The sequence below is a fragment of the Dryobates pubescens genome, chromosome 6 (assembly GCF_014839835.1).
Source record: "Dryobates pubescens isolate bDryPub1 chromosome 6, bDryPub1.pri, whole genome shotgun sequence".
NCBI classification, from domain to species: Eukaryota; Metazoa; Chordata; class Aves; order Piciformes; family Picidae; genus Dryobates; species Dryobates pubescens.
Window position 1 is genome coordinate 19,175,467 of NC_071617.1, and position 20,844 is coordinate 19,196,310.

General features: G+C 40.4%; 1 protein-coding gene across 1 annotated transcript in view; it reads left to right on the plus strand.

Annotated features, from left to right (window-relative positions):
• CNKSR3 (CNKSR family member 3) overlaps positions 1–20,527 on the plus strand; it is a 53,042-nt gene extending 32,515 nt beyond the window's left edge. Inside the window, exons 3-13 of the mRNA XM_009907202.2 lie at positions 830–1,032; positions 2,287–2,374; positions 5,157–5,198; positions 7,488–7,607; positions 9,345–9,404; positions 12,377–12,445; positions 13,338–13,484; positions 15,142–15,266; positions 17,485–17,690; positions 18,164–18,253; positions 19,707–20,527. Of these exons, the coding sequence (XP_009905504.2) occupies positions 830–1,032; positions 2,287–2,374; positions 5,157–5,198; positions 7,488–7,607; positions 9,345–9,404; positions 12,377–12,445; positions 13,338–13,484; positions 15,142–15,266; positions 17,485–17,690; positions 18,164–18,253; positions 19,707–20,005 (1,449 nt within the window). The 3' untranslated portion in view covers positions 20,006–20,527. The remainder of the gene's footprint in view (positions 1–829; positions 1,033–2,286; positions 2,375–5,156; positions 5,199–7,487; positions 7,608–9,344; positions 9,405–12,376; positions 12,446–13,337; positions 13,485–15,141; positions 15,267–17,484; positions 17,691–18,163; positions 18,254–19,706) is intronic.
• Positions 20,528–20,844: the final 317 nt, after the last annotated feature.

Sequence of the window (20,844 nt, forward strand, 5' to 3'; positions counted from 1 at the left end):
AGCTGTGAATGAATTGTTGCTTCAGTGTTTGTGCACTATAGTAGGAAAAAAAAAACACTTGAAGAAAAAAACACCATTTGCTCTGTTTTAACAGAAAGACACACTACCCTGTTACTTTAACTATATTTTAAGATGCCTTATCACATAGGGTACTGGGATTTCATTCTAATTGAAAAGTGTTCTCAAATCTCATTCATGTCAGAAACTGAGCAGGTTTGGCACCCACAAAACATCCTGTAGTAGCTTTAGAAAAAATCTTGTAGAAAAACATCTTAGGCATTTAAAACAAAAAATGAACCACCACAAATAGCCAGACCTTTCATCCCATATGAGGTGCTGGAGTGTGTCCAGAGAATGGCAGTGATGCTTGTGAAAGGCCTGGAACACATGACCTACCAGGGGCATCTGAGGGAGCTGGGATTATTCAGTCTGCAGAAGAGGAGGCTGGGGGGAGATGTAAGCCTGAAGGGAGATTGGAAGGAGGAGGGGACCAGCCTCTTCTCCTTGGTGTCAAGTGACAGGACTAGAGGGAATGGTTACAAGCTGCATCAAGAGAGGTTTAGGCTGGATGTTAGGAAGTATTTCTTCATTGAAAGGATTATCAAACATGGGAATGGTCTGCCCAGGACAGTGGTGGAATCACTGTCCCTGGAAGCGTTTAAGCAGTGTGTAGACCTGGTGCTTAGGGACATGGTTTAGTGTTGACCCTTTAGTGCTGGATTGGAGGTTGGACTGGATAGTCTTTGAAGTCTTTTCCAACCAGATATATTCTGTATGGTAAATAGAACTCCTCAACAGGAAGATTTATTTGGCTTAATATTCCTTGCAGAACTATGGCCTTGAAACTGACAACATGAAGAACCTGGTTCTCAAGCTGCGAGCATCATCCAACAATCTGCAAAATTACATCAGTAGCCGTAGGAAAAGTTCAAATTACGATGGAAATACCTCTCACAAGCCCCCCAATGAATTCCTTACTTCTGTGGTAGAGCTTATTGGTGCTGCTAAAGCCCTGCTTGCGTGGTTGGACAGGTAAGAATAAAATTTGTGTGTGTGAGGTTGGTTGGTTTGTGGTGGTTTTTTTTTTGGGATTATGTGTGTATAGGTTCATAGAATGGTTTGGGTTGAAAGGGAGCTTAAAAATCTTCTATGTCCAACCCTCCCAGCCCTGGACAGGGATAATTTCCACTAGACCAGGTTGCTCAAGACTTTATCCATATTGGCCTTGAACACCTCCATGGAGGAGGCATCTAACCTCCCTGGGCAACATTTTTAAAAAAAATTATTATTGTTGTTTTGTATTTTTGTTCATTGTTGTCATGTTTTTAAATTATTTTTTTCTGGGTGAGAGCCAGAGTTGTTTTTTGATAGCTGTAACAGAGCCAGCTGAGTGCTGTCACGGATGCTGTCCATGATAATAGATGAACATAAATTCTCAAGCTCCCTTGCCAGATTTCCTGAGAAGGAAAGCTAGGAAGAGAGTTGGCAAGGAACAGTTTTATCCTTCAGTATCTCTGGTTTCCAGCAGGAACTTGATTCTGTTTCCAGGTAGTGATGTTAATAGCTTATGCCTCTCACCTAATTTGCTTCTCTCACCCTGTTCCTGGCACATTGCCTTAAATGTCTTCTGCAGCTCACCATCAGCAAGATGGCTAGCTTGTCCAAGTCCAAACCTGTTCAAGTTACTTCTTGACCCTGCTTCTAGCTCTTTCACATGTCAAGAGCCTCTGAGATTACTCTATAGGCTCTATAGTTGCCCTACCTATAGTAATCCTTCTTTTAAGACTGAGCCTTACTGCACCTGTGTGTATAAAATGTGAAAATTCCCCCCACCCCCTTTTTTTTCATGTGTGTGTAGAGAGTAGAGGGGTGTGTTTTTAGGTCTTTTTTTTCCTGTTCTTTCTGCATTCTGAGTTTAATAATCAAAGACATAGAAGTTAGAAATCTACTCACTGGCAAACCCAAGAGTGATTTTTTTTTTACAACAGTCAGCGTGATCTAACTTGAGCATGCAGCTGAGAAAAATGTAGTTTGGAAAATTGGCTGGTTCTTCTGGTTCTGCTCTCTGTGTGCTTATTACCACACATGGCTAGGTATTCACTAGTTCTGGTGCAAGGATAGAGCAGAACTATGTAGTCAGGAGTATTTACATTGGAAAACAGTAGCCTTGTGTTTGTGTGGATGTCAGAGTTACAGCTCTTACTCTCATGTTGTATTCCTCACTGATAAGGTAGGATGGGAGAAGACTGGTCCCTTCTGTCTAAGGGGATTTTTCTCTTGTTGCAGGGCTCCATTTACAGGTATTGCTGACTTTTCTTCAATGAAGAACAGAATCATTCAGCTCTGCTTGGATCTCACTACTACTGTTCAGAAGGTCAGCTGATTTCTTTTCCTCTGCTTTCCAAAAGGGAAGGAAAAGGGGGGTGCTTGGAGAGGTAATGTGCTTGCTGTTTGCAGAATGCTAATTGGAAGGCAGATGTGGAAATGAGAGCTTGAAGCTTTGATAGTCCATGGAGGTCAGTTTCAGTTGTCCCTTTTTTCTGAGCTGTGTTGGTATTTTTTTGTTTGTTTGTTTTGGTTTGTTTTTTTAACACCACCCCCCCACCCCCTTTAATATCCAGTTTTGCTGTTGTCATTGTCAGCAGTATCTTGAGTGACTGTGGTTTAAGGTTTACTCATTTTCTTGAGCTTTAATGGAGAAAACCTTCATGTTTGACAGAGTTGATATGCATTTGAAGATTTTTTCAAATTCCAAACAACATGTTGAAAAGTTATCAGTGATAACACGAATGAGTCCATTGGTGGTGGTACACATGCTTGAGTACTCCTTAAGTCTTGTCTTGTACAGACTGTTTTACCTGCATTCAATTGGAAGGAGCTGCCACCTTTACAATACAAAGCCCAGTAGCCAGACTTCTGCCAGTAGTGTGAGACCACACTTTCTACTCATCATTTGTGGTGTGCACTTGCTACATGCCCTTTCAGTTATTTCCATAGCAACTGTGACATCATTTTACTCTGAATAATACTGTTTGACGTAAACTGTTCTGAGGTGCCATTGCTTTGGCTTTGGAGCACTGTGTGCACACTTACATTCCTGCTGAACTTGCTTGTAGCCTTCAGTCCATGGTGGTATGTTGTTTGAACTCTGAAGGACCATGTCTTGTGGTATGTGTGACTCTTCCTCTTTTGAGGTGATGTCAAAGAATAACCTGTGCACTGCCAAGCTGTGATGGCACCCAGTTATCATTGTGAAAGATAGTGGCTGGATATTATAAATTCAAAGGCGTGCAAGTTTGCCTTGCTTCTGAATGTTTATCTTGTTTGAGTGCTGAGTGTGCAATTGCAGAAAGTCAGTGATTTTACAGCTACAGCTTTGCAGATTACGAGGTAGAACAGAAAATATTTCTAGGAGCAGATGGTGTTAACCCAGGACTGCTACAGGAACTGAGATAAGAGATTGCTGAACTGTGTTAATAAAACTACTAAAATTGGCATCTAATCTGTCAGTTAAATCAGCATTTGATGACGGGGAGTGCCAGTTGGTGAATACAATCCTAGCCTTTCAAACAGCATCAGAATGCTTCTCTGACAATTTGATGTGAGTTACAATAAAAAGTGGAATCGATGAATATGAGAAAAAGCATTAATGGGGAAAGAATCAACACTATTTTGTACTGGGACCCTGCAGATACATTAGAAGGGGTCCACTTATGTGGAAAAGAGATACAGCTGAAAATAACTATAGATGAGTTTTTAGACTTCAGAAATATTTCTTATGAGGGAATGGACTGTGGGAATAAATAGTCAGTTCTCATAGTTGAGAAGAGACCAGTGTGGCTCTTACAGAACCAATGCTGCTCAGCATAATCATAAACGATTTGTGAAAGTGGGTGAACAGTAAAGCAAGGCAGGAATGCAGTAAGTGTCCAGTTCCCTTTAAGGACAGCCATACAGATACAAAGAACAGAATTTACTCCTCTGTTTCATATTAAAGTTTTGCGGCAAACTTTGGGATTAAAATAATTTCGAGTGTAAACAGAAATGAGGAGGATCAGAAGGACTTTGAGCAACTGGGCTGCATCATGGTAGGTGACATTCACTGTTGATTCATGCAGATGTATTTAGCAGGGAAAAATTACGCTAATGCACAATGATGAAGTTTCAGTGATGGAGTTTCAGCTTCATAGTAGTGTCTTAAGGCTTTTGACAGTGTGGGAAAAGTGTAACCTCAGTTCTTGGTAGCTATCACAACAGTGAATAGGGTATTAAGACTTGCTATGAAAACATAAAATAGAACATAGATGAGTGGCTTTCTCTGCTGTGTCCGTATCTGGAGGACTATATGGTTTGTCTTGGATTTCTGTATTTGAAAGCACAGAATAGAGGTAGGAAGGACCAGAGAAAATTGTTGAGGATGATTCACAGTTCTCTTGGGGCCTTGTGTAGTAGATATGCATGTACTTATGGCATGTAGAGATGTCTAAGGCAAATACCTTGTAATTTGACCTTGCTTAAATGCTTGGGGTTTGAGGGTTTTCTCCTTACAGCTATTGTAAATCTTATTCCATTATTAACTTGCTGTTTTAGTGTTTCAATCTGACAATCTAACATTCTCTACTTCAGCTCTTCTTGAAGAAAATTAGGACTACTGTAGTTTGTTACATGAAGCTGTTTCAGTTCAAAGACTTTAGTACCTGAGCTGTGTAAATAATGCTTTGTTTGTAGCCCTTTGTACCTCAGGAATGCCATCAATAGTGTATTAAAATAATAATTAGTTTTCATTCTGTTTTTAACAATAGTTTTAGATCCATTTTGATGCCTGGGACTGAGGAGGGCCTGAGCTGGTGTTTATTGTCGTATGGCAAGCTCATGTGCCTGCTCTTCTATGAGTCTAGTTTACTATGCAGGGTTCTGCTTTTGTGGATAAGCCTGCTGCTGTAATTGAATCCTCTGTTCTCTTAGTGTTCAAGGTTTATTATTGCATTTTACCAGGGTCAGAAAATACTTGAGCAGCCTGAGTGAAACTGATCTGACTAATCCCTGCAACATAAACACCTCTATTCAGGTTAAAGTGACAGTATTGCAGAGTTTTCACAGATGATGTGTTTACATATTTATTGGCTAATGTAGAGCTCTTCTTGTTTTGTTTTTAGGACTGCACTGTAGCTGAGATGGAAGATAAAGTTCAGACTGTAGTAAGTACACACTTCTGTTGAAACTCAGCTGCCTGCATTCATGTTTATTTCAGTGGCTTCTACACTGACTACTGACAACAGCTTTGCAATCCACACATGTAAGCACATTATGCAAGGAAACATTGTTATGGACCGTTTTGGTTAGGCCCCTGGCTAGGCCATACCTTGAGTATTGTGTCCAGTTCTGGGCCCCTCAGTTTAGGAAAGATGTTGAGTTGCTGGAAAGTGTCCAGAGAAGGGCAACAAAGCTGGTGAGGGGTTTGGAGCATGAGCCCTATGAGAAGAGGCTGAGTGAGTTGGGGTTGCTTAGCCTGGAGAAGAGGAGGCTCAAGGGAGACCTTATTGCTGTCTACAGCTACCTGAAGGGAGGTTGTAGCCAAGTGGGTATTGGTCTCTTCTCCCAGGCAACCACCAAGAGAACAAGAGGACACAGTCTCAAGCTGTGCCAGAGGAGGTTTAGGATGGATGTTAGGAAGAAATTCTTCACAGAAAGAGTGATTGGAATGGGCTGCCCAGGGAGGTGGTGGAGTCACCATCACTGGAAGTGTTTAAGAAGAGACTGGATGGGGCACTTGGTGCCATGGTTTAGTTGATCAGATGGTGTTGGGTGATAGGTTGGACTCAAAGATCTCGAAGGTCTTTTCCAACCTGGCTAATTCTATTCTGTTCTTTTTTTTTTGTGTAGAGGAAACATTTGAACAGACAAGTAGTGTCTGTGGTAGCATGGGATCAAGTATTCCTTAAAGTTTCATTGCACAGCTATTTTTCAAGAGAAATTCAACTTCAGATTTTCAAGGGAAGGGTAGTGCTCTAAAACAATTATAGACTTGACCAATTAAGCCTGTGAGGTGTTATTTAGTGCCTCCATAAACAGACACTATACCTTATTAAGCTTCTCATATGAAAGAACTGCCCTGCTACAGAACTGGAGCTCTGTCTCTGATTGTACTTGAGCTTGAGTTTTTATGGCTGTTTGAAGCAGCCTGTGACAAAAGGAGGAGCGTAATGGAATGCTTTTTATATTTTTAACAGTTAATCATCACTTCCTGCTTTTGACATGAACCAGGCTGTGCTCTTTGATAAGGCCTTCCGCTAGCTCATAGATGCTTAGGAATTTAGTAGCACAATAACTAAAAATAATTCTGTTCATAAATAATGAGACCATGTAAATGGGAGCTGTTTGCATCTTTCCATCTGTGCCCCCTCGCTCTGCAATCGTTATTGTTGTTTGGAGTTCCCTTGTTTGAGCAGTTCCTCGCATTCACAGTTAAGCATTGTTTTGATTTGTTTTATGGCAGCCCTGCAAACCTGATGTAAAACAAAACAAAAAGTTGGAACTATTGTTTCCAGGGACATAGTAGTTCAAAACTGATGTCTGCTGTCGAGACAGCTTCCCTGGTCCTGTGGTTACATGTCTACTTTGACTGAAGGGATCAAATCCCATGTGAAAGATGCTATACCTTGCTGGTTCCCAAAATACTGAATCGTGTACTGGTCCTCACTCCCCTCTCCTTAAAGCTTTCCTAATTTACTTTGTGTTGATTTAGTTAGTGTCAAAATCCTAAACACATTGGATTGTGTATTCATGAGTGTAGAGGGGGCACAGATTTTTACACTTCCTCCCCTCTCCCTGACTGATTAGCCATTTTGCTCGTTAAAAGTTATACAAGACAAAGCCTGATACACACACAAGGTCAGAATTTGCCTTTAGTTACAATATTGGCTTAGGACCAGTTATGTTTTGGTGAAAAGGAAATATGAACCTTGCCTGCATAAGCATTCCAGAAAAGGTCAGCTCAGAGGCACAGTGGAGAGAAGCAATGCTGAAATGCTTAAGAGCTAGGTATTTGACATTATACTATCAAGCTTTTTCTGATCAGTGGTCAGTTTTATCCTCATAGCAGACATTTTCATCTTGGTCTTTGGAAGCTGTTTCCACAAGGAATCACCAAAATGATTCACTCTTTTAGTGGGTTATGTTTTGGTTAAAGCAAACAAACCCAATGTTTTTGCTTTATTTCTTGTATTTATTCTTTTTTAAACGAGGAGTGTGTTGGCATCTGTTAGTGATGATGAGGTGGCACTAATAGAAACAGGTTATGCTAGGTTACAGTAAGAAAATTCAGATGCTGTAGGGTACAAATCAAACTCCTTTTTCAGTGATTCTTAACTATGTTTTTATTAGTGGGCCAAATTTTAGATACCGTTTCCTTTCCAATTTTTATAATTGAAAGGGGAAGAAGCCAGGAGTGAAATTTTGTAACAGTTTCTTGTATGTTCTCGTTGTAGGCCAAGACTTTAAATGGCATTTGCGATAAAGCCATCCGATCAGCTACAGATCCATTGATGAGCCAGTGTGCGTGTCTGGAGGAGGTTCATTTAACCAACATTAAACCTGGGGAAGGCCTGGTAAGGACTGACTCTAGAGTGTCCTTGTGTCACCAGTGTTTAATAAGCAGTTTTGTGAGCCAATGCTCCCAAGAAGATACTTCAAAACCATTAAGGGGAACAGAAAGATGTGTGGGAAAGGAACTCTGGAGGTTTATTGTCAGGTAGTATGCTTAAGTGGCTGCCAGAGATGGGTATGTACAGTGATAAGTTTGCTCCCAAATATATATTTTTGATGGTAAATTGTTGCAGATTTGTGTCTTCAACAGGAAGATGGGGTAATTTACAGATACTTGTGAAATGAATTGTTCTATTTTTGCAGGTTACGGTAACCAGGTATTTTTATAGAGTTGACTGGGGGAAGCAAAAGGTGATGAGAAAAACAGTATTTGTGTTTCAAAGATGCATTTTTATGTGTGTTTATAGCAACACAGAAGAATATGAGGATTTTTGAGGTTTGCTGTTGGCAGGAATATAAGAAATCCTTTCAAATGCTCAGTGGCCCTGTAACATTATTGAATCTAGTTCATTCAGTGGATGCTGTTTAGTTGAGTGCAGGTTCTGAGAAACTGTTTTAAATCTTGGTGGATTTTCTGGCTGGGGTACAGACAAACATCTATGAGTTGGAGGGAATTTAAAGTCTTGAGTGCGTTTGTGTTTCATTTCTCAGCCCTGCAGGCAGAAGAGATGAATGCTTTCAGAGGATGCATTATAGTCTTATTATGCTATATAATTTTACCTAGGCCACTGGATTTGACTGAAACAGTCATGCATTCTTGAAATTGTGGGGACTTCTTTGAGAAAGCACAAGCTACAATGAGAGAGAGTCAGCCTAGCCTGGACTAAGTAAGAAACAAGAAGATAGGTGCATACAATTGGCAAACAGGGAAGGGAATTGGCTGGAGAGGAGGGGGCAAAGAAATTTTGCCCATTCTTTCACTTCTAAGCAACTGTGGTAGCTTTAGGTGGCTAAGTTGCCTATGATTGTTGAATAACAGTTCTGTGCGGCTCACTGCAAGTGCTTCTAGCAATAGGTGTAGGTAGGAAAAGTGGAGATACATTTGTTGATAAGTAATGAAGCCAATGCACTGGTCATCTTTTGTGGGGGAAAACTGTGCTATAGCCTGTAAATAGTCTGTTGGTGATCTTTCAGAAATTGTGTTCATAGGGTTAACACCCACTTCATCTCAATTTGTCCTTGTATTCACACTCAGCATGAGCATAGAGCCACAAATACTTGGTTCTGCCATAGCTTTCAGTCCTTATGTCACCACCGTGGTTACAGGGCAGCCTGTATATTTACTTGCCAAGAGAAACTGTAAAAGAACATGTAGGCAATATTTGTAGCATACCTATGCAATTATACTTTGTATGTAGGGAGCTGGTAGCCATCTAGTAAAATCTATAATTTTGTAGTGCAGAGCGGGCAGTGGAGATAAAGTTTTGTTCTAGGCCAATGACTGGCAAGCCAGCAAGACCAGCAATGGTTGATATCACAAACCAGACAGTATTTCTAAATTTCATTCCATACATTAGATGGTTTAAGTAATTATAATTATTATAATTAATGACAGTAAAAGTGATCTGTGAATGGGTTTAGACTGGGTGTAATATTAGGCCACACACATCTCTAGGGAAAATATGTGATTTTAAGTGGTTTTAATAATGTTTTTAGTTGTCTGCCATCAGTTGTTTAATCAGATAAGTCATGCATTTTTTTTCCTTTAAACTTGTTTTTCATTTTCTACTTATATTTAGGGAATGTACATCAAATCAACTTATGATGGATTACATGTAATCACTGGAACTACAGAAAATGTAAGTGAAAAAAATGTAGATTAACTGAGGTTATCTGACAGTAGCTTTGAGTTTGACTTTTTTTTCCTACCATGTTCTGTTTTACATATGGCTTTCATGATATAACTGTTTTAAATACTGTGTGAGGCATCATTTGTTTATCCACAATCTGTAAATATTTTGTCTACATGACTAACTGTTAGTCTAATTAAACTAGTTTCTGCAAGTACATGAGTTAGTTCCAACATTTGCCATTAAAATAATTGCTATAAGTTACTGTATCTGCTGTTTGGAGTGATTCATAGAGTGTTAGAGGCTGGATGGGACCTCGAGAGATCATCTAGTCCAACCCTTCTGCCAGAGCAGGATCGCCTGTACCAGATTACACAGGGACGCATCCAGGCGGGTCTTGAATACCTCCAGAGAGGGAGACTCCACAACTGCCCTGGGCAGCCTGTTCCAGTGTTCTGTCACCCTCAAAGGGAAAATTTTTTTCCTCATGTCTACATGGAACTCCCTATGCCTCAACTTCCATCTGTTGGCTCTTGTCCTGTCATTGGGCATCACTAAGAAGAGCCTGAGTCCATCCTCTTGGCACTCACCCTTTACATATTTATAAGCATTAATGAAGTCACTCCTTAGATTCCTCCTCTTTAGTCTGAAGAGACTCACCTCCCTCAGTCTCTCCTCATAAGGAAGATCACAGAATCACAGGAACATTCAGATTGGAAAAGAACCCCGGAATCACCAAGTCCAACTGATAACCCTACTCTACAAAATTCACCCCTAAACTGTATCCCAAGCACCACATCCAAATGACCTTTAAACACATCCAGGGTTGGTGACCCAACCGCCTCCCTGGGCAGCACATTCCGATGCCTGGCCACTCTTGCTGGGAAGATTATTTTTTTTCCCCTAATATCCAGTCTAAACCTACCCAGTCATAGCTTGAAGCTATTCCCTCTTCTTGTATCACCAATTACCTGTGAGAAGAGACCAGCACCAGCCTCTCTATAACATCCTTTCAGGTAGTTCTAGAGAGTGATGAGGTCTCCCCTCAGCCTCCTCTTTTCCAAACTAAACAGCCCCTGCTCCCTCAGTCACTCCTCATAAGATTGATTCTCCAGGCCCTTCCCCAACTTTGTTGCCCTCCTCTGCACTCGCTCAAGCACCTCCAAATCTCTCCTGTATTGAGTGTTGTGCCCAAAACTGGACACCAAACTTGAGGTTTGGCCTTACCAGAGTTGAGTACAAGGGGACTATCACCTCACTACTCCTGCTGGACACAAGTCAGGATGCCATTGGCATGATGTTCCACGCTTCCTCTGAAGACTTTCAAGACCCATCTGGATGTGTTCCTGTGTGACCTGTGCTAGATTTTTTGGCCCTCCTCTGGCAGGGGGTTGGACTCGGTCTTCAGAAGCCCCTTCCAACCCCTAACATCCTGTGATCCACTCCTTTAATAATTTTTGTGGCTCTGTGCTGGTCTCTTTCAAGCAGTGCTTATGGAATCTTGCTTAACAGAGTCATTTAGGAGACCCAGGTGGAATCAGTTTTCTTCTTAGGTTTGGAATGGTATTTTAGTTGCTATCCCCAGAATCCAATGTTTTGGAATGCAGTGAAACTGCACCCCAGAATTAACAGTGTTGTACATTGCAAGGGCCAGGGAAGTCCATGAATTTGATACCGATCAGCCAAGAGAATTTCCAAGTTTCAACTTCCAGCATCATGTTGGTTTGGATCTAAACTTTGCTCTTTCCTATGTACTCATGACGTGATTGCAGTTTCTGCTGTGATACATACCTGGCACTCCCCTACATGGGATTTTGATTGCCCGAAGGACAGCTGGAAATCAGCTTTGTTTTTCACAAAGTTGACTTTGGCTCAGCATTTGTGATCTTGGTTGACTCATAGATACATATGCAGTTTCTATGGGGGCATTTTCTCTCAGAGGAAGTGAGAAGACAATGAAGAAACAGGGTTACTCATGATGGTAGGAGCCTCCCACAAAATCCCCCGTGTTTTCTTCTCATGTTGTGCTGTTCATTCCTATGGTTCTGGAGTCTCTAGGAAGAGCTGGCCTGCTGTGAACTCATAGAGGGCACGGGAATGGGAGGAGAAATTGTCCTGTGGCTTTAGTGCAATATAGCAATGTAATATGCTGGTACACTTTGGGTGTTGTCAAGGCTGTGGGTGTGCTGTAGCAGCAAGACTGGTTTTGGTTTTTTTGAGCAGCTGCAGCAATAGCTGGTCTATGGCACCAGCTGTAGATAAAGGTAAGTAAATATTGACATATTTAGCTATTAATTGCTAATGGTTCTCCAGGGCTTGGCTTTTGTTCCAAGAAAATTTTATTTTAAGGTGTATTATTATTGGATAGGTATTTGAAAAATAACCTATATATATACACTTGATGTGTATGCAAGTATGTTATTTTTTCTGTTGACCTTGGTGATGCAGGGAGATAATTTCACATTTTGGATGTTATTTACATTAGGAAAGGGAAAGTGCAACAGATCTATTTTGTTTGTTGGAGGGTTTTTGGTCCTACATTTGGATTTTTTCTTTCTTTTTTTTCTTTTTTTTTTTTTTTTTTTTAGTCAGTATGCCTTGAAAGCTAAGTTAAAGATCATTTCTGTGTTGGGACAGAAGTCTTCTCTTCAGTCCTCTCCCACTACTGTCTGAAACTACAGTGCAAACTGGAGGCAGAGACAATGGAGACCATCTCGTGACTGAAGTAGAATTTGGCCTGTGGCAGATGTAGGCTATGCCTTCTACCTTTCCCTGTAGTTTCCCCAGTGAAAAACAAATTGCCAGTTGTATTTGTTTGCATTTCTCAGGTCATCATCAGATATGATGTGTGATTTAGCAGTGCAAAAATTTTCATCACTGGCCTCATGATAAATACAACCTTTTTGATTTAGTTTGGTGTGGGTTGCTATGGGAGGTAAGAAGCACATGCTGAAGCACATGCCTCTGGTTTCCCTTTGTAGTCCCCTGCTGATCGATCTCAGAAGATTCACGCTGGTGATGAAGTGATCCAGGTTAATCGGCAAACTGTGGTGAGTAACAAACAGCCTTACAAACCTTCCCTTATGCTCGCTCAGCAAAGCTTCCTCCCAGCATGTTCTAAATGGATGAGCTCAGGAGGCAATTCAGATGTTTCCCTGTTGAAATCTTTGGGTCTTTTTAACATTTTGTTTCTAAGACAGATTTTGCTCTTTGCAATATTTTTGTATTGAAAATATGCAATGTCTCACATTTAAATGCTGTGCATCATGTTAAAATACTTCATGGGTTGTTGAAGGTCTGGTTTTAAAATGCATTGTTACAATTTACTGCAACACAGATACAAAAACCAGCTTTAAACAAAATCCCTGAGTATTTGTCAATTTGTTTGCATCTGGGAACTTAAATACAATTACTACATTTTTGCTTATCTCAGGTCAGCAATGCCTTTCAATGTGAGAAACAAACATGACAAAAGTTGTTCACTGTGAATCCCAGTGTTACTCAATTTCAGCACCCCCATGTATCCTCAGGGACCAGAGCTGAGGTATAAAGAGCTTTGCTTAGTATCTCAAGGTTTAATTAACAGCTTAGGTAGAGATCTTACTTTGGAATAAAACAAATAAACACCTTCCAGAAAGGAACTTTCCATTTTTTATTTTTATATTTTCTGGCTTTTTTTTAGATCTCTTTTTTTAATCTTTATGTTCATAGGTGTTCTTATGCTCTTAGGTGTTCAAGAGGAGATTGGACGTGGCACTTCATGCCATGGTCTAGTCATGAGGTCTGTGGTGACAAGTTGGACTCGATCCTCGAGGTCTCTTCCAACCTTAGTTATACTGTGACATTAAAACAGACAGTTTGACTTGGGGGGTTTGGATTTTCATTGTTTGCTTTCAGAAAAGAAGCGATAAAAAAAAACACCCCATGGTTATTCTCTTTCAGGTTGGATGGCAACTAAAAAACCTGGTGGCAAAGCTGCGAGAGAATCCTGCTGGAGTTAGGCTGCTGCTGAAGAAACGTCCCACTGGCTCTTTCCATTTCACTCCTGCTCCACTGAAGAATCTGCGCTGGAAACCACCGTTGGTGCAGGTGAGAGGCTACTGGCTCAATTTTAGACATCAGGATGGGAAAGCCTTGGTTTCAACTTGAAAAAACTACCAGAAAAGCTCCTAGGGTACCCACATTGAAGTATAAGCCAAGGAAGGTTGGGTGAAATGGCAATCCTCTTCTGGTTCCTTAGAGAAAAGGAAAAGTATTCTTACCTTTCCCCTCCCCCCAACCCTCTCTTTTTGATGCCCTCTTGGTACACAGAAGTGTGTTAAGCATTTTAATGAATCTCTGTGCCACTGAGAGAACTTACCTGAGCCAAAACTGCTGAAACTCTTGTCTTACGGAATTCATTACCATGGAGTAATAAATAGAGGAAGAATTTAGAGTTTTGTTGAAATAACTGAGATTATTCCATGTATGTGTCCCCTTTATAGTCTGGTGAATGGTGGGAAAGAGTGAGTGTTTTTCAAGGTACTTAAGCTACTTGTTTAAATAAGATTCAGTTGTTGGGCAATTCACAGATTGTGTAATGAGCAGGCAGAGAAAGTGATGTTAATAACTTAAATACCCGTGTTGAGGAGTGGCTGGTTTTATTAAGAAGCTTAGGGATTAATGTTTACAGGAAGAAATAATCTAACTGAATCTAAACTGATTACCTGAAATAAAGAAAACTGGAGAGAGTTTCCATTTTGGCTTCTATTCTGACTCCGCTGTCTCTACAGTTGTGAGAATAATCTATCAACCTGTGAAATGTCAATGGCTATCACAAGTCTTAAGGCAGGCAGATTTCTCATAAACTGTGTAGGAGATGTGCTTATGACTCCTTTTTTCATCCTTCTTTTCACCAATGCCCGTGTCTTGTTTTTATGGCATCATACCTGTCATATAATTTGGGCCAAAGGTAAAAAACCCACCATCCAATGGGTTTTCAAGGCTACCCAATGCAAAGATTGTGTCTCCATGAGGGAATGAGTGTTTGAAAGAAGCATGCTGACAGTTCTGTTCCACCATACTGACTGGTAAAAGGCAGATAGTTGTGCAAGGGTGCTATTAACAGAGTGGCTAGAGTGAAAGCCTTGTCAGAAAGAGGGGAATGTAGTCCTCTTACTAGAAAAGTGAGTCCTTCAAGCTTTTAGTTTCCTAGAGACAAACAGGAGCCTGACGAGATTCTGGAGATGTAGAAGTGAACTGCAAAAAGCAAATTGGCAAACTTGCTCAGATGAGCAGTACCAAATATTTCTCCTTTGCTTTCCTTATTCTAGTTATATCCCTTCATGCAATTGAACATACTCCTGCCCATGCCTCAGGCACTGCACTGTATGGAATAGGGGTAGTGTGGTCTGTGGATCACATCCATATTTAACAAATCTCATTCATTTAATGGATCTGAAAAAAAGAGGAAGAGGTTTTGTCTCTGTTTTCTATTGATGGAATTTGCAGGAAAAATCAAAGTGGAAAAAGGAAAATATTCTTGACCAATGCATTATGTCTGATTGGATTTTTGTAGGGGAGAGACTGCAAAGCTAGCTACAACTGAGGATGGAGGAAAATTTAAATGCTAAGAATTTTCTGTGTGTTCATTAAACATGGAAATAGTAGCTCATTAAGGGATGAAATGGTGCTATCAGTTATTGAATTAACTTTTTGTGAGTGTTAAATCAATGTTCAGATGTTTGACAGCTGTCTACCATTTCAGACCAATCCTCTGCCAACTTCAGCCCAGTTACCAGAGAGCACCATGGATACCTCCCTGAAAAAAGAGAAGCCAGCCATTCTGGATCTGTACATACCACCTCCACCAGCTGTTCCGTATTCTCCTCGGTATGCAAATAAACATGTACCACTGAACAAAAAAAAGTCTTTATTATGCCTTTTTCTGATCTGGCTTACTGTTAGAGGTCTGTACACATAATCTTGAGGAAATTACACATCTCACAGGCTTTCTTCTGGTTCCGTAACTATGTAGAATTGCTTTAATTTATACTTAAATGCATAAACTACCAAGACAGTAATAGATTTTTTTATTAGTAGAACGTTATTGTGTACCATATAGATTGGACTTGTTCCCAAAATGTGAAAAGATGTCATTCTTGTTTTTTGGTTTGGGGCTATGTTTTTGATTTTTGTTTTCATCTGACTGCTCATAGCAAGAAGTCATTTTTGTCTGTAATTTGTTATTGAAAGCAAGGTAAGTATTTTGGGAGTTAGGACAGAAAAGAACTAATTTAACTTGTCAAACCCCCAAGCTGTATACAACAGGAACATTCACACTGAGGGGAAAGAAGAGTCAGTTAATTCAACTTTATTTCTTATCCTGCAGTGTAAGCTATAAAAATGCAAACCTGTGTACACAAAGGGCAGGTGGGAGTGGCACATGTATGGTATAGCTGGCTTTTTATTTGTTCTCGAGTCCATGTTGACTCATAGTAGAACCCTGCCAGCTGACCTTGGAAGGTGGTGAAAGAGGAGTTTTCAGGCAAGTCATGCTTCCTGACTGGCCCTGACACTTTAGGTTTCACACAGACAGCCCGGCACAGAAACTGACCTTTTGCTGAAGGACTTTCATGGGCGGAGAGCTTGCCTCCGGTCACACAAAGCCTGATACAGAGACGGGGGTTGTATTACTGCAGTTTTAAGGGCAGTGCAGGGGAGAGAGGGTTTCTCCAAGGTAGGGTCTCTCTACCATGTTGACCTGGTCTCTCCCTGTTTTTCATGTTTGTGCATTCTCACTTCTTTCTTCTTTTTTTTAATTTTTTCATAAAGATTTAGCAGCTGAGGTTAGAGTCCCTTGGTCTTTTCTGTAAATGGCTACATTTCAAATGCATTGGTGAATTATATGCATGTACTCAGTTTATATTTCCCAGAAAGTCACAAAATCATATCTATCTTGAGATGTCTTTAGGCCTGAATCTCTGTCAGCAAGGGACTTGTCCTAGGTGACAAGGGGGAAAGGGGAAGCTTTTTCAACTTTTAAAGAAAACAAATGTGAGAAACTGTAGCAGCCAGTTCTGTTTGGTTGTTGAATTTTACCTAGCATGTTTTGCAGTGCATTTGTGTGGTGTGGCTTGGTTGGTGTTGGTTGTGTGGTTGTGTGTGTGTTTGGTTTTTTTTGTCTTTCTGGCATGGCTTGTCTTTGGTCCACACTGAGGAGGCAGAGAGCAGTGGCTGCTTTCCCTCCCCATGGCAGTCTCCACATGGTGGTGTTGTAGGAGAGCTCTTCGTATGCATATGGTTGTGGTGTAACAGTCCTGCCCCTGTATCTCCATAAACAGCTCCCTCTCATTCACTGAGCTCTACCATTGTTCTTGATGGAGAACTGGAAGAAGTGGTATATGTTGGCCAGGGGGCTGTTGTGAGTACTGGAGTATGTATATGTTCAGACAGCTGTGTATTTTTATGCCTGACTTGGCTTCAAACAATTATATTGTAGCATGTAAAAAGGAAGGGGGAAAAAAAACCCAAACAAAAACCAAAACAGGCAAATCTTATTTTGGAGGGTAGCTTTTCTTCTAAAGGTGCTCACAAGGACTGGTTATAAAAGTGTCTGTTCCTGGCTTTTGGAATGAGGGATTGCTCTGGGAAGGGAGCTCCTGCAGAAGTTGCTCAAAATCATTTGTATATAAACTATGAATTTGTTATACTGAAATTCTTAAGGAGATCTTGCTTTTGGATGAAACAGAAGGTGATGAAGTTACCAGTGGCAGTTATTGGACTCCTATAATTAAGACAGTAAAGCTTTGTTTCTCAGGTGAAGGTAATAGCTGTTGCCTTTACACAAAGATGTGTAGATCTATATATGTATTCCTCTGTCACAACTGTGTACTGAACACCAGGCGATGAACCAGGAGCTTTGATAGCCTCAGAGCAGAAAGGTCTCATTTCTCAGTTTTTCAGGGGCACTTCTAAACTTCTTGGTGCATTTAATTTAATGTAATTATTCGCTGTGTGTTTAATAAGTGAATTAGCATAAGGGGAGGCACTTTATTTTCTTCTTGGTAAATATATGAACTCTTCCATCACCTGACTTGTATCCTTTCAGAGATGAAAAAGGGAGTTTTGTATACGGAGGAGGCAAATCGAGCCAGCCACTGCCTGGGTCCAAGGGCGCCGAGTCTCCCAATTCTTTTCTGGATCAGGAGAGTCGAAGGCGAAGGTTTACTATTGCTGACTCGGATCAGTTACCTGGGTATCCCATAGAAGCAAATATCCTACCAGCCAAGATGAGGGAAAAAACACAGTCTTATGGTCAGTTCATTCTGCTTTCATTATTGCTGTTATGATAAATCCTTTGGTCAGATTAGAATAATTTATGTTAGAAAACTGCTTGTTAGGCTTGATGGATATTAAAGGCAGTCTCTGCAAGCTGTGACTGTGAATGATCCTCCACATCTGAAATAATTTCATTTAAATGTTGTTTCTGTAACGAATGTCATTCAGCTGGGCTCTGCTGCTGCAGGATTGGCCATTTCCCTGTGTGTGTTGGTTACAGCTTTTGGTCATTATGTTCACTGCTGCTGTAAATGAGCAAGATTGTGGCTGTTCAGTTTCAGCATATTGCTTTCTTACATTTCACCAGTGGAAATAGCTTGAACGTCTTTTTTTTGTGCTATTTTAATGCCTTGTTGGTGTGTCTCTTACTTGGCTCAGTGGTGAGAAGTATAAACTTTAAAACTGGTTTGCTGAACTTAATTCTTCATGATCTCCTATGTTGCCTATAGGAAAACCTCGTCCTTTGTCAATGCCTGCTGATGGGAGCTGGATTGGAGTTGCAGAACCTTTCTCTAGGCCACGAGCATCAGGGAGAAAAGGCAAGGTTTTGGTTTCATCTCTCTTTCTCTTCCCTTCCTCTCCAAAATTTCCTTGGGGTGAACTGGATGGAAATGTTTAAATTAGGAATGGAAGATTAGTGTTTGCGTATTGCTCAACTGATTCAAGATGACAATTGCTGATTTTGGCAGGCATTCAGATGCTAGTTTTGAAACATGTGGGGTTCTTTAGTGCTGGGGCTCAAACTTTTGTTGTCCATTCTTAGAATTTTTATGAGAATTAAAAGTAGGCTAGAGTGATGAGGGCAGACCACTACTTGTCTCTTCATAGCATGTTGTTTAATATTGATCATGAAAATTGCTCTTTTAAAAAGTCTTTCTGTTCTCACTGTGGAGACCATTCTGGAAACAAGCTTGTTCTCAGAAGTAAATTGTAGGGCCTTTTAGGAGATGCTTCTTGCTGTAGCTGCTGCTAGAAAACAACATATTCTGCAGATCTCAGAGTAAGAGGGAGACAGAAGCTTATAATGTAGGGTGTTAGATTCAGTGGCTTTTTTCCTTCCCCCACTGCTCTTCTCTCCCTCCTCCTTGACTTCTGAAAGATTTGAGTCCTGCTACAATGGTACATAAGAAAGGATGATTACTTAGTTTATTCTTGAAATCAGTTCTGGAAGCTGTGTAGTTCTAGAGAGAAAAGCTGAGTTTTATTATTTTAATACCAAAAAACAAAGTAATTGCAAGAAGTGAGGGATACTAGAAACAAGGTAGGTAAAAAGTGTAATAGAATGATCACCAGGTGGCAGGGTTTTTTTTTTCCATGTATGTATGGCTTTACTTTTGATTTTGTGTTGGCTTTTTTTAAGCAAGCCTAGAGCACTGAAGTACATTTCAAGTGTATGTAGGCTGTACTGGGTGAGAAACAAAGGGCTGTCTAGCCCAGCAGGATATCTCTAGCAGAAGCTGCCATGGCCAGGGATCTGGGAAAGAGTGAAAGCATAAAAAGCATCACAAATCAATGATCAGAACCAGGGAAGTGCTTCCAATTCTATCTGCAAAAGTAACTTCCTTTTTCCAGAGTAATATTTTTAGATTTTAGGTTAGTCATGAGTTACATTCAGACGAATATGGATTCAGCCCTGGCTTATCAACAACTTGAAGTGCATGTTGCAAAGTTTGTTAGGTCTTGCTTCTGAAGATAATGATTTGCATAAAGGTAATTTGTACTAGCAGTTTTAGTGTGTATGAATCTGGAATTTAACAGTCAAACTCTATCATCTCTGTGAATTTATTTTGTTGTTCTTGCCATTGCTTAAAAATACTAAAGATGCAAAAAGCCATGAATCTATTGATAGCTGATATGTCCAGGTGTGCTATGGAAGTCAACCAAATTCTAGGTAATCTGAAACATAACCAGACCATTTTAATAAAAATATAAAATGCTAATGAAGCACTTCAAAGCCAGGAATAATTGGTTTTCCTCCTCCTGTTCATGCAGGTGATGATGTCCTCTGCAGGTACTTCAGTAATGAAAGGATACCACCAATCATTGAAGAAAGCCCCTCCACACAGCACCCTTTGTCAAGGCCAATGTCTGACAAGCAGTTAGTGAGAGGAACGGATTACATTCGAGGCAGCGGGTGTTTTATGAATACAGACATTCACAACAGTGCAACAATTCCTTTTCAAGAGGAAGGTGCTAAAAAATCCTCTGTTACGTCGTCCACAAAATCTTCCTCTGCAGAGCCCTCGCTGTTGGTCAGTTGGATCACAAGACTGAAATTGTTGACTCATTGACTATTGCTCACAGGACTGTTACCAAGTGCCTTTGCTCATCAGTCAGACTTTTCTACTTTTCAGCTTAACTGATGCATAGTGACTAATGGGGTGTTCCTTTCCTGGAGAATTTGACATTTTTGCCTTTTGTTTGTGATTTTTGATGGATCAGAGGGTTTCATAGTGCAAAGAGGAAAGAAACATAAAGGTCGAGTTCCTTTTGCTGACCAAAAGCTGAGGGCATTTATTCCCCTGGAAATGAGTAAAATTCCAGTGATGTAGAGGGCAGACATGACCTGAGATATGCATAATGACTCAGAGGAAATCATTGCTTTACTGTAAAGTGCAATGCCTGTTCAGTTGTCTGAATGATCAGAGGCTGGCGTGACAAGCTGGATGTCAGAGTACGTAGAGCTCAGGAAAAGTTGTTCCTTTCCTGACCAGTAAAGATAGGCAGGGAAACGGCAGTTTCATGCAATTTAGTGCTACTGTTGCAAGTACTGCGTAAGATCAATGGTGTCAGGTAGAAGTAGTAGTGTTGTTCTTTCTCTGATACCCAGAGATTTAGGAAGAGCTCTCTTATTCAGAGATCTTAGGAAGTTGGACTAATCTAGTTATAAATCAAATCAACCTGATTTATAATACATTTTATGGAAATCTCAGTACAAATGAAGATCACTGAACAACTGCATCTGAAAAGATACATGGATTGTTACAACATGCCAAGGAAATGCATCCGTAGAGGTGGTAAAAGAATGTGGGTTTTCTTTTTCTTAATTAAGAATGATTTGCTGTTAACCAAAGTAAGCTTTCAAAGACAGTCCTGTTGGACTTAAGAGAACTTTTACAGTGGTTCATTG